At 51.2% G+C, this 12,910-nt stretch overlaps 1 protein-coding gene and 1 long non-coding RNA gene across 3 annotated transcripts; one reads left to right on the forward strand and one right to left on the reverse strand.

Moving 5' to 3' along the window:
- Positions 1-1,968: 1,968 nt before the first annotated feature.
- On the forward strand, positions 1,969-8,634 carry PIANP (PILR alpha associated neural protein). 2 transcript variants are annotated; one of them, XM_011365838.2, is made up of 6 exons: positions 1,969-2,173; positions 4,360-4,419; positions 4,684-5,192; positions 5,936-6,017; positions 6,785-7,006; positions 7,361-8,634. In XM_011365838.2, the coding sequence occupies exons 2-6, from the start codon at positions 4,403-4,405 to the stop codon at positions 7,380-7,382; spliced, it is 852 nt and encodes a 283-aa protein (XP_011364140.1). In that variant the 5' UTR covers positions 1,969-2,173; positions 4,360-4,402; the 3' UTR covers positions 7,383-8,634. The 2 variants fall into 2 exon arrangements, with proteins under 2 accessions (XP_011364140.1, XP_023389797.1); XM_023534029.1 differs by lacking the exon at positions 1,969-2,173 and adding an exon at positions 2,317-2,653.
- A 2,616-nt stretch (positions 8,635-11,250) lies between these two features.
- On the reverse strand, positions 11,251-12,896 carry LOC111743546. Its single transcript, XR_002781754.1, has 2 exons — positions 12,296-12,896; positions 11,251-11,357 (listed from the first exon to the last, which is right to left on the reverse strand). It is a non-coding gene; the product is annotated as an uncharacterized LOC111743546 (long non-coding RNA).
- Between the last annotated feature and the right edge of the window lie 14 nt (positions 12,897-12,910).

The following is a 12,910-nucleotide window of genomic DNA, read 5'->3' on the forward strand; positions in this document are numbered from 1 at the left end:
CGTGGGCCCCAGGGTAAGTTCACTAAGCAATAAATATTGAGCATCTACTATATGCCAAGTGCTGAGGTAGGTTACAGGGGGAACAAAACAAATGAGATCTTTGCTTTATAGTGTATGTGGGAGGTGGGGGTAGACAATAAACAGTAAACAAATATAAGACCATTTCAGAGAGTGATGAGTTAGAAAGACAATGAAATATATTGATGAAATAAGAGTGGGTGGCTGAATGACAAGAGGGAGGCACCAGGTGAAGATGAGAGTCAGCGGGGCACAAAAGATTCCAATAAGAGGGAATCAAAAGTGCAGGGGTGCTAAGAGAATAATTTCAGTTGTTCTAGGACATTAAGAAGTCTAACCTGGCAGGAACACTGTTTGAACATTGAGAAGTACAAGTTGGAGGGCTTCTCCCTAACATGGAGTTCAGATTTTTTCCAAGTACGATGGAAAGTCACTTAAATATTTGAAGCAGGAAAGAGCATAATATGATTCAGATTTTCAAAATATTACCAGATATTGGTGAATACTAGTTTGTGATGGGCAAAGGCAGAAGCAAGGGATCAGCTAGGGAGCTATTGCACTATTCCAGATGAGAGATGATGGTTTGGACCAGGATGATAGCAACAAAGATGGAGAGAAGAGGATGGACTCAGGATATATTTTTGATGCAAAGCTCACAGGACTTGCTGGTGAATTAGACGGAGGGTGGGAATTAGTGAGAAAGGGGAAAGGGAGGAAGGATGTTTCCTATGTTTTTATCCTGAATAAGCAGGATGGGGAACAAACACTGGGAGAGAAATGGATTGGCTAGAAGAGAATTCAAGACATGTATTCTAGCTACATTAGCTTCACATAGGCTATTAGACATCCAAGTGGAGATGTCAAGTAGGCTGTTGGATAAATGAGTCTGGAGCTCTGGATATAAATTTAAGACTCATTGACATTTACATAGTATTTCAGCCCTGGGACTGGATGACATCACTGGACAGATAATGTGGAAATAGAAGAAGGGCAAGGACTAAGCCCTAGGAAACTAACATTTTGAAGCTGAGCAGAAGAAAACTGAGAAGGAAAAGCCAGTGAAGCTGGAGGGAGAACAGGAGAGTGTGGTGTCCTAGAAGCGCAATCCCAATAAAATGAGAATGCGATAGAGATGAGTGGGGTGGGGTGGGATGCGGTTGGGGGCGGGGGCAGCGGAAGCTACTTTTGATAAAGAGGTTAGGGAAAGCCTCCCAAAAGAGGTGACATTGGATCTAAGTGAAATATTAATGAAAAGAGTGAGTCGTTGTGAAAAGCCAGAGAAAAACGTTGCAGGCAGAGGGGACAGCAAGTGCAAAGGCCCTGTGGTTCCTCCAGTTCTAGGAACATAGATCAGGTCCAGTGTAGCTGGGCATAAGGAGTGTTGTTAGGAGAGGAAATCAGAGAGCTCCTAGAGGCTGGTCTTATAGGGCCTTATAAGTCATGGTAAGGAGTTTGGATATTCTGAGTGCTAGAAAAGCCGAGTAATGCGACTAAATCTACTTATTTTAAAGATCATCTGAGTTGTTTTCAAGAGAATGTATTGTAGCAGGGCCAAAATAGAATTAGGGGTTCAAGTTATTGGGATAAAACAGGATAGTGTAAGTATTTCACTGCCACCTCCACCTTGATCTCCGGGTACTCGGCACTCTCGACCAGGAGCGAAACTGTTGCGGACGTAGAGCGTTGGGTGACTCAGAATCTTAGAAACTGACTTAGGTGACCATGGGTGTCCATAGAGTTGGGGTGAAGAGAGGAGAAGCCCGCCATCAGAACCCGGGGAATCAGACGGTCGCTCATCTTGCGCTGCCCTCTCCAGCCCTCCACCTGGGACATAGCCGGGTGTGACTCTCAAGCCGCGGCAGCGGCAGGGTTAAACCGTGCGTGGCCTGCAGGCGGGAGGGGGAGAGGCGGGGACCGAGCGCTATGAGATGCCGCGCCGAACCCAGCCGAGCCGAGCCGAGTAGAGCCGAGCCGAGCATCTCCCGCCGCCGCCGCCGCCGCCCCGCGCCCCGGGCGCCCGCCCCCTACCCTCTCCAGCACCCCGCGGCCGGCCAAACCCCCGACCATGCCTGGTGCCCCACCTGCTCCAGCAACCCGTCAGCTCCGCGAAGCCCTGAGCGCCCGCAGCTGTCGCGCCGCCGCGCCAGGCATGCAGGTGAGTGATAGGGACCCCCACGCCCCCACCCAAGGGAGCCCGACCCTGCTCTTCCCGACTCTCCGCTTTTCGCCCCCGCTTCTCTCCGCTGGGTCCCTCGCCCGGGCTCCAGCCTTAAAGCCTTGAAGCGCTCCTTCCCCGCGGTGCTTTCCATCCCTCCTCCGGTTCCGGCTCCATCCTCCTCTCCTAGCGCAACATCCACTGTCCCCGCGGCTGCCTCCATTCTGCCTTTGGCTCAGGCTCTTTGCATCCTCCTGCTTCGGGTTCCTTGCCTGCTCGAGGCGCTCCCTCCCTCGGAGTCCCTTCACCGACCTCCTGGTCCTCTTCCCCCGCAAGCCCCCACTCTCGCCGCTTTCCAGCCCTGTGCCGGGAGCGCGTGCCTGTGGGAGGGCCGAGCTCCGGGCTGCGCTGGAGATGGGGCTGGGATCCCCTACCCCATGTCTCCCGCCCCACCCCCAGCTCGTCTCCTGCGCACAACAGGTCGGTGAGGCGCGAGGAGAGGGGTGGGGGTGGCGCGCCAGCCTGGGGACTGCGGGCTTCCTGGAAGGGGTGGCTAAAGGAGGTGCGGGTCCAAGGACTGGAGTTGACGTCGGTTGGGCGGGGGGTGCACAAGGCTGAGAGGCAAGTGAGTCCTGGAGTCAGCTGGCCACGGATGTTCCTGCGAGCCTTTTTCCACTTCACTGGTTCGCTCCTACACTCCTTATTCCCTCCCTCCAGCTTCGTTCTCTTCCCGGCACCCTCTCCCTTCTTCCCACCATGCCCCCATCCCTTTCTCTTCCCATAGCTTCATATCCCTTTATATCGGTAGAAGCAATTTCCAACTCCTCCATCTTTGCAGTTCCCGTCTTGGGTCCCCAACCCTTCCTCTTCTCATTTTGTTCTCAGTCTTATGCTCTCTCCTTTCCCATTTCCTTTCTCTCCAACCTTGCTCTTCTCTACCCCTTTCTCCCTTCTCTGTCCACGGTCTCCACTTCCCTTCCTACCTGGACCTTTCCTTCCTTCTCCTCCTGCCATTCCCGCTTCTTCCCCTGCTTCTGTGACCCCTTTACCCTCAGTTTCCCTCCCTGACCTTTAACTTATCCTGTTCTCCCTTCAGCATCCTCCAAGCTTCCAGTCTTCTGTACCCACCCCGCTTCCCAGGTCATTCTTTTTCAGGACTGACTCCTATCCCTCACCTGGTGCTCCATGCCTGCTTCCTCTTCACCCTTCTCCTCCCTCCTCTCTCCTAACCCATCTTCCCTTTCTGGGTCTTTCACCCCTTCACATCTCTTCCCCACTGCCCACTTCTCCATTCCTTTCCCCGGATTTTTCCATCTTATTTCCTGTTATTCTCTGAGAGTACTTAATGTACAGATTTAGACCCAGAATCCAGAGGACACAGGGTATCACATCCTCATTTACTCTGGGGAGCTTGGCCCCCCTGGATCCACTATCCTCAACCCTCAGAACGTTTTTCCTCTTTCAAAACCAACCATCCCAATTCTCCCAGAACTCCTTACCCAAGAGACCTACATTTGAGGAGGTGGCCTCTCCCCAACTCCACCTCCCTTCAGAAGGCACCATACATTTGGATGATTAAACATTGAGCAAAAATTATATTCTATAGTTTTTCTTACACCCATCTGTTTCTTTTCTTCCATCTCTTCATCTCCTATGCCCTCTCTCCTGAAGATGCAGATTCCTGGGGCCAGTCATTAAAGAAATGCCTTGGACTACAAGTGGGGTGGGCAGGCTGGGATGCTCCCCCTGTGCACATGCCACACACATTCACAGACTCGCACACTCAGATTGACTTCCTTTTCCCTCCCCCACTCTCAGACTCCTTCCCTAGCGGTAGGTGCTCAAGGAATCACAAGGTTCTTGGCTCTAAATTAAGATCCAAGAAAAGCTAGGAGCTGTGGGCAGAGGAAGTGAGAAGGAAGCCAGTCCTAGAAGTGAGAGTAGACCCTGGAGTGGGGAGGTAACAGGGACCTGGGAGTTGTAGAGAGGGGCTGGGGGCTAGACAGGGAGCCACTCTGGGACGTCTTTCCCCCAGAGGATGTTCAGCAGCAGGGGATCCTGGGTAGCAGCAGCATAGCTGGCAGCTGACAGCCTGGGAGGGGAGATGGGGGTAGAATTGGTTGATGAATGCGCTGGGGAAGTACACAGGGCGGGGTGGGGATGTGACAACCCCTTTTCTCCCCCAGTAAAGGCTGAAAATCTGGGTCACAGCTGAGGAAGATCTCGGACATGGAGTCTAGGATGTGGTAAGTTTGGCAGAGCAGAGGGACCTTGGAGTTCACTTTCCCTGAGGACTTGGCCCTTTCCCCCCTAGGCCCACCCAGGGCCTTCTGTCTTGAGGGCTGGACCCTAGGGAAACAGGAAGTGAGGCTGAGTTTTCCCAAGGCCCACCTGCTTTTGCAGAGAGGCCTGGACGGGGACAGCTGGGGATCTCTTGTATGAGTCTGTGCTCCCCGCACATAGGCCCAAGATGGGCTTCTGTCTCACCCTCTTTTTCTCCCTTCTTGCAGGCCTGCACTGCTGCTGTCCCACCTCCTCCCTCTCTGGCCACTGCTATTGCTGCCCCTCCCACCACCTGCTCAAGGCTCCTCCTCCCCTCGATCCCCACCAGCCCCAGCCCGTCCCCCCTGTGCCCGGGGAGGCCCCTCAGCCCCACGCCATGTGTGTGTGTGGGAGCGGGCACCCCCGCCAAGCCGATCCCCCCGGGTCCCAAGATCAAGGCGGCAAGTCCTGCCAGGCACTGCGCCCCCTGCCACCCCATCAGGCTTTGAGGAGGGGCCACCCTCATCCCAGTACCCCTGGGCTATTGTATGGGGCCCTACAGTGTCTCGAGAGGATGGGGGGGACCCCAACTCTGCAAATCCTGGATTTCTGCCTCTGGACTATGGTTTTGCAGCCCCCCATGGGCTGGCTACCCCACACCCCAACTCAGACTCCATGCGGGGTGATGGAGATGGGATCATCCTTAGAGAAGCGCCTGCCACCCTGCGGCCATTCTTGTTTGGGGGCCGTGGGGAAGGTGAGTGGGAATGGGAGAGGCTGGTAGGAATATGAGAGTGGGGAGGCTGGTCAAGGACTCAAAGGGCAGCAACAGAGGCCTTGTCTGTTATCTTCTACAAATGTGTCAGGCACTATGCTGGCACTGGAGGCAGAGATGAAGATATGTCTCAGTCCTTGAGGAGCTCATGTCCACTGGAGAAGACACTGGAGATGTCAATGTAATAAGTGCTGTACTAGAGGCACACACAGCATGTTTTTAAGAAAAGGGAGAGACTGCTTCTCCCTGGGGATCAGGACACCTTCCAAGAATTGACGTTTGAGCTGGACCTTGAAAACAGAGTGGGTGTATTCTGTGCAGAACACCATGGATGAAAGGATCTCCAAGGTGACATCTAGGCTCAGGGAGTGCAGAGACAGGGCCAGTGGTTTAGGGGTAAGGCCAGGGCAGAGATGGACATTTCCATCCCCTGTACAGAGAGAGGGGTTCTCTTTTACCTTGGAGCCCCCTCCTCATCACATGTATACAGAAGGTTTGGGAAAGTGGAAAAAGGATTTGGGAGGAAAAGGGCCAAAAACTCCAGGGGAAGTTGATGAATAGAATAAAGGGAGGGGGATGCTCCAGAAAGAATTGGGATTCGAATGTGAATTTAAATGGCAGCCCTCCTCAAGCTTAACGAACCTGAAGCCTAGCCCCACTCCAACCCCCTCTCCTACTACCTCAAGCCTCAAGCCTCCCTAAAACCTTCTTCCCACCCCAATCAGGTGTGGACCCCCAGCTCTATGTCACAATTACCATCTCTATCATCATTGTTCTCGTGGCCACTGGCATCATCTTCAAGTTCTGGTAAGCTGGGGGAGGAGGGTATTGGTGGATTGGGACTGAATGAACTTTTTGGCTGGAAGGAAGGAAAGAGCAAAGGCAGCAATTTTGCTGTGGTGGGATAGGAAGTGGTAGATTAAGTCAAGACCTGGGGAAAGGTCTTGGGTCAGGGAGACAGTGAGAAATCAAAGCAGATTCATTCTCCCAGGGAAATACAAATAAAATGGGAGAGATAGGGGATTATTTATGTTGGGGGAGGGGGGCTTTGGTGGGCATCCCTTGTCCCCATTTCCTCCAAGACAGAGAAAACTGACCCAGTCTGCAGAATCCCTTCTTCGGGCTGCCTGGGGAGCAGGGAGCAAATCTGGAGGGGTTTTTTGCATACATTTAATAACAGGTCACTCAGTCCTTCACACTTTACTGAGAGAATCATTAGATTAAGGTGTCCAGGTCATTAGCTGACTTTGAACTAGAACTAAACCTGCCAAGATACCTGCTGAGAGAAATGGTTCTTCTGCGTATGCATGGGGGAGGATGCAATTCTACCTATTGGTGGGGAGGAGGTACTAATTCTAGGGATCTGAACCAGGTTGGGAGGATGGGGCTGGGTAGGGGAAGCGGTTTTATGGACACATGGTCTCAGGAGATTTGGTGTAGGTAACTGTTAGAGGCCAGTTTTTCTGCTGTAGGATGTTAGGGGTTCCTGAGGGAGGCTGGGGGTGACCAGCCCTGCAGGCCCAGGATGGGGGCTTCTTAAGTGTGTAAAAGAACCTTTCTTTCTGGTGCACCAGCTGGGACCGCAGCCAGAAGCGGCGCAGGCCCTCAGGACAGCAAGGTGCCCTGAGGCAGGAGGAGAGCCAGCAGCCACTGACAGACCTGTCGCCAGCTGGGGTCACTGTGCTGGGGGCCTTTGGGGACTCGCCCACCCCCACCCCTGACCATGAGGAGCCCCGAGGGGGACCCCGGCCTGGGATGCCCCAGCCCAAGGGGGCTCCAGCCTTCCAGTTGAACCGGTGAGGGCCGGGGCAAAAGGATGGGAGGGGGGAGGGGAGGCCATTTAGGTCTTTGGAGCTGTGGTTGGGGGTACTCCCTCCTAGGTAGACGGGGAGGAGGTAGGCCTGGCCCTCCCAGAGCTCCTGGCTCTCCTTCCCAGCCTGGTCTCTGGCTCTCTCAAGGGGCCTGGACCCTCCTCCCTGGGGGAAACCTTCCTTCTCCCACTCTCTGTGGATCTATGTCCTGTTCTCATGCTGCCATTTATCTCCAGCTCTGCCCTCTTAACCTTGATTCCCTTTCTTTGCCTTGGACTTCCCTTTCAATTTCGGCTTACCCCTTGGTTCCTGACTGTGCCCTTTCCCTCTTCCTCTCAGGATTCCCCTGGTGAATCTGTGATACCCCCCAAGGTTGGGGTGCCGCCAAGCAGGAGGCCAAGGGGCCGGCATAGCCCCCATCCCACTGAGGGTGGGGCAGCTGTGGGAGCTGGGGCCGCAGGTGCTCCTGGCTCCTGCCCTTGCACACCACTCTGGAACACTCACTGGCCCCACAGGCAATCCTACCTACTCGCCCTCCTTCAAGTAGGGGACCTCACATATTTGTGGCTTCTGGTCCCCCATCCTGACCCTTGCACACTCACATGAAAGCCTTGCACACTCACCTTCACCCTCATGGGCCACTGCACACACTCATGCTCTTGTACAGCCAGTCTTCGGCACCCTCTCCCATCCACCTCTCTCCCCTCTGCTGACCCTCATATTCTCCCTTCTGTTTCACATGTTTCACTTTCTCTTCCCACATTCCATGCTCAGCTTACTCGGTGGTCAGTGGGCGACTTAACCATTTCCTCTCACATGCATTTCCGGGCCTCATGTTGTGGTGTTGTGTGTCGTGCCCACTCTCTCCCTCATGAACACCCACTGATCTAGTTTCTGTGGCTCCTGCATGCTGCCCCAGAGGTGGGTGGGAGGTGAGCTGGGGGCTCCTCGTGCCCCCATATGTCATAGCCTCATCTTATTCTATGTCATGTGTTTCACTGTCACCTCCATCTACTCCATGGGCACTCTCGTTACCCTGAGGGCTCCCCCATAGGAACAGGGGTAGTGAGGCCCCACACTTCTCTCCACCCACTGCTAAATTCTATTGTATGGGTTTTGGGGAGTCATCTGCTGCACTCCATGAGAAAGGGGCTCCCATTTGCCTTTCCCTTCCTCCAAAGCCCCTTTTGTCTTGTCTGTCCTGCCTGTCTCTGTGTGTCACTCTCTAGAATTCAGAGCCCCCCAAGCTAGTCCTCCATTTCCCAGCCTCCCTGAGGGCCTCCCTGATTCCCTGGAGGCTACCAGGGACTGGAGCTAGATGGTTCAAGGCCATTGGGAGCTCTACCTCCCAATCTACCCCTCCCCTTCCCGGGCTCCCTCACATCCCTCCTTCCCTCCTGCCTTTGTTCTTCCACTCTCCCTCCTTTTGCCTCCTCACCTCAGATTTGTCCCTACTTCTCATTGGTTTTTTTTCCACCTTCCTTCCTTCTTCCTCTCTTACCTGGCTCCTATGCTGTGATATATATTTTTGTATTATCTCTTCTTGTGGTGATAATCTTGAATTCTTGTGGGATGTAAGTTTCAAAATTTTCAAATAAAGCCTTTGCAAGATACTCGAGTCCCCTGGTTCTGCCTTATGATCCCTGTAAAGAGGACAGGAGGAGAGGCGACGGGCAGTCATGAGGAAGAGTAGGGTGGGGTCAGGGAACCTCTCCAGACCCAATGTGACCTGGCCTGCTCTGACCTGGAGTAGGGATTCTGGGGCTTTAACTTGGGACTAAATGGAAGAAAGAGAAACTAAGGGAGCAGTCCTGATCAGGAGCAGCTGGAGCAAGAGAAACTGGAAGAGTGGCTTGCTTGTTACTTGCCAGTGAAGGTCAAGAGAGACCATGTGAAAGGAGATGGAAGTAAAGGGCGAATTATATAAAAGGACGGGAACAGAGCAAGCAAGAAAAGGAAAAAGAGCTGATAAGACCAGGTGGAAGGTGAAGGGTGAAAGAAGAGAAAAATGAAGCAATGGGAAAGAGATGAAAGGGAGCTACAGGAAAAGGAGCCCTGCTTGGTTTATTTTCAGCCATGCTCCCTAACCTGCCCCCATCCACAGCTGCCCCCCCAAAAGCTACAAAGCATTAGAAGCCCTGTAGTTAACTCTCATTAGCTTTCCTCACTCTGCCCTCTCTGACAGGGTGGGAGTGGAATCAAGGGGTGTTTCTGGGGGGCGGGGAATGCAGGCTGCCCAGCTGGGATCAGTCACCTCTGAGCCCCCAATTCTAGGTTTGGCTCTTGTAACAGCCCTGCAAAAGCCTACACATCAGCCTCTCAGCTGTTGCTAGGCTCTGTTGCCATGGTAACCACCCAGGTCCCATTTCTCCCCCCACCCCCATCTGTGCCCCACTTGCTCCCTGGAAATGGGGAGCTCCAAGGAGAGGAGACCATAATGTGTGAGGAGGCAGTCTGGGCTGCCCTGGGCTGTGTGTTTATCTTTGCAGCTTGAATTATGAATGTGCATGGGTTGGTAGGTGTGTGTTTTAGGTGTTGGGGAGCTTGATCATGTACTTAGGGAAGTGTGGCTGAGTTCATGCAGCGCACAGTGGTGAGTAGGGAGGAAGGAGCCTATTTCTCAGGACCAGAGCAGTGTGTGCTTTCAGGGCATCAGATTCCCTAACCCTAAGAAAAAGACAGACTGCTACAAAGGAAGGAAGCAGAGCAGGGCCAAGAAGTGATGAACCAAATAAAAGCAGAGGTGCAACACAAACAAGCTGCTGAGGAGGGCTCTGAGGCAACCCAGCTGGGCCTGAAGAGATCCCAGCCTGCAGTTGGTGGAAGGGAGGGCTGGATAGAACCTGAGGGTGCAGGAAGAAGTGCTGATGGGAGGCTTGGGGCAGTGAGGAAGGGGTCCAAGAGGATAAGAGAGGAAGCCTCACTAACCTTTCCCTTCTTTGCCCACAGGAATCGAGTCCTTGTCAGGTGTGTGGGGATGGGGGTGGGGGAGGAGCACTGGCACAGAAAGGGAAGGTGCTCAAGTGCCTGGAGAGCACATCCAGCTCTATCACCTTCTGCAACTGTCTCTTCAGAGGGACAGTGTGACCCTGCAGCTCATCCATATGCAAAAGGCACACATGAAGGCCCCTAATGAAGAAGGAATTAATTATTCCCTGATTAGACTGCTGTTTTTCTAAATTTAAATAAATTCAAATACACCACCAAGACATTGGAAATCCTCACCTGTTCCCTCTCCCTAAATGCCCTCTTTCCCTATGGAAAGTCAGATGGGAGACAGAAGAGAAAGGAGAAATCCTAGTCTTCTGAGTTGTCCTAAAGGAATTACCCCAAAGTAAATCACATTGTTACACTAACCAGAAAGAGTCCTGAGGCCACAGGGAACAGATCCTAACCTTTCTCTCCAATAGAGTTGAAACTGAAAATATGGGGCCTTAGGAAGTCCTTAGAAAACTGCAGAGAGCAGAGAGTCACTGCATAGTGACATACCGAGAACATAAACAATGGCCATCCTACTCTTTCGGTTCTTGGAGGCTGCACATCATAGGCACTACTGGGACCAGTGTTTCTCATCACTGTGCTTTCTTCCGCTTCCTGATCTGTGCATCAAATGACTCAGCCAGGCTTCTCTTAAGCATTTTTTCTGGAATGCTTACCATTGTAGCTCAGACCAAACCAGGGAATGGGGAAGCCCCCAGGAGGAGGGATCTCCCAGGCAGAGAGCTCAGGGCGTGGAAGTGATTCAAGATGGTAACAGTGCGCCAGCTGGAAAACCCCAGGCTAAAATTAACAGCCCTCCTCCCCCTACGCCCCACATTTATCTCTCTAAAGCTTTTCTTTAAGGAGTTCATGGAACTTAAACCTTGCTTCTTATAACCAGGGCAGGAGCAGGGCTGACAGTTGGAGACACTGAGGCCCGGGGGTTGCCACTTAATGCAAACCAGAATAGAATAAGAGGAGTACCAGGACTTATAATGATTACTACTATTTTGCTCCCACTTTTCTTTCTCAGCTCCCAAAGTCAAGGTTTCTTGAATCATCGATCTCTAACTCATGCAGCAACTAGGTCTGGTCACATCTGAGTCCTTAAGATCCTTATCCTGCCAACTGTTGCTACTGGGTTAACACAGACTGCGTGCAGAGCCCAAAAATGTGATAAAAAGAGTACTTTATAAAACATATGAACAAAAAAGTTAAAAAAATACAATTATAAGCCAAAGATCCATATCTTCTATTTAAGTAATTAAATTAAGCATTTATTTTTAGGTGTTCTTTGCTACTTTCTTGCTGCGTCTTTGGGAAAAATCACTTAGATCTTCAGTCTTATTTTCATTATCTGTAAAACGGGCATCACAGTTATTTCTATTAGGGTTATTTCACTCTCTAAGCAAGCGGTTGTTACTGTTAATAGGAGGCACTTTGATCCTGTGTCTGTCAAAACAGCTGAGTCCAAAGGGATTTGGGCCAGATCAGAGTGCAGGCCAGTGGCAGCATTCATTTACTCAAATAACATACAGTAAATACTCTCCCTTACCCACAAGGGATATGTTCTAAGACTCCCCAGTGGTTGTCTGAAACCTCAGGTAGTACTGAACCCTACATATACTATGTTTTTTTTTCCTGTACATACATACTTTTTTGCTTAAAGGAAGCACTTTCCAGCTTTTGAATTGCCAGCATCACTATTCTTGTGCTTTGACACCATTGTTAAGTATAGTAAGGGTTACTTGAACACAAGCACTGTGATACCTCAACAATTAATCTCATAACTGAGATGGCTACTAAGTAACCAATCAATGTTTAGGGAGTGTATACATCTTAGAGATGGGGGACGAAGGGAGGAGTCACATCCCAGGCAGCGTGAAATGGCTCTAAATTTCAGAACGCTATGCAGAATGGAATATAATTTAAAACTTATGAATTGTTTATGTCTGGAATTTTCCATTTAATATTTACGGGCCACGTTTGACCAGGGGTAACATAAACCACAGAAAGTGATAAGGGGGTATTACTGTATAGTTATTTAGCATCTACTATGTGCTCAGCAAAGCGGTGAGAAGGATACTGTGTATGAGATAGCTTCTTCCCTAAGAAGCTGATGATCTCATTGAGGAGTCAAATATATGAAACAGTTAAAACAGCAAGAAAAGGTACAGCAAAATGCGGTGAGAATTCCAAGAAAAGGGCCATTAAGGGTTGGAGCAATCAGGGAAGGCTTCCTGAAAGAGTTCATATTGTGTAAATTTATGCAACAAACATCTACCAACCACTTACTAAGTCCAGGCTCTGAGGATACAGCAGCAAACAAAGTCCTTGCCCTCATGGAGCCAATATTCTAATGGGAAGAGGTGGACGGCAAACAACATATCAGGTAGGGATGAGTGCCATGTTTAAATGTGAAGCAGGATGAGACAGTGATAGCTATAAAAACAGCAACCAAAGCAAAAAGAATAAGGGGTGTGATCAGGAACGGATCAGATTTTGATGGCTAGAAGTTAATAGTTACTCTTCAGGCTTAAGCAGGGATCTCAGAACACTTCTGATACATCCAGCACTTTCCCGCACATTCAAAGCATTGAGACATTCTTAAGAGTACAGTATAATAAAAAAGAACGGTAACTGCCTATTTCCCCTGAGGGAAGGGAAATGGGACCGTAGACTTTAAGAATCCATACCTCCGCTCATACCTTGATACATAATTCATGAACCTGTCGCGTTGCCACCCTCCCACTTCCCCAGAAGTCCCTTCCGGAAGCCCGCGGCCGCACTTCCGAAGGTTCAGCTTTGCCCTTAGCAGAACCCGCCTTCACTTCCGTTGTGGCGTCACATCCACAAAGTGTTGAACCTCGTCCAAGGGCAGAAGCCACTTCCGCCCCTCCTTGGCGTAAC

The sequence above is a fragment of the Pteropus vampyrus genome, unplaced genomic scaffold, assembly GCF_000151845.1.
Source record: "Pteropus vampyrus isolate Shadow unplaced genomic scaffold, Pvam_2.0 Scaffold116, whole genome shotgun sequence".
Lineage (NCBI taxonomy): Eukaryota > Metazoa > Chordata > Mammalia > Chiroptera > Pteropodidae > Pteropus > Pteropus vampyrus.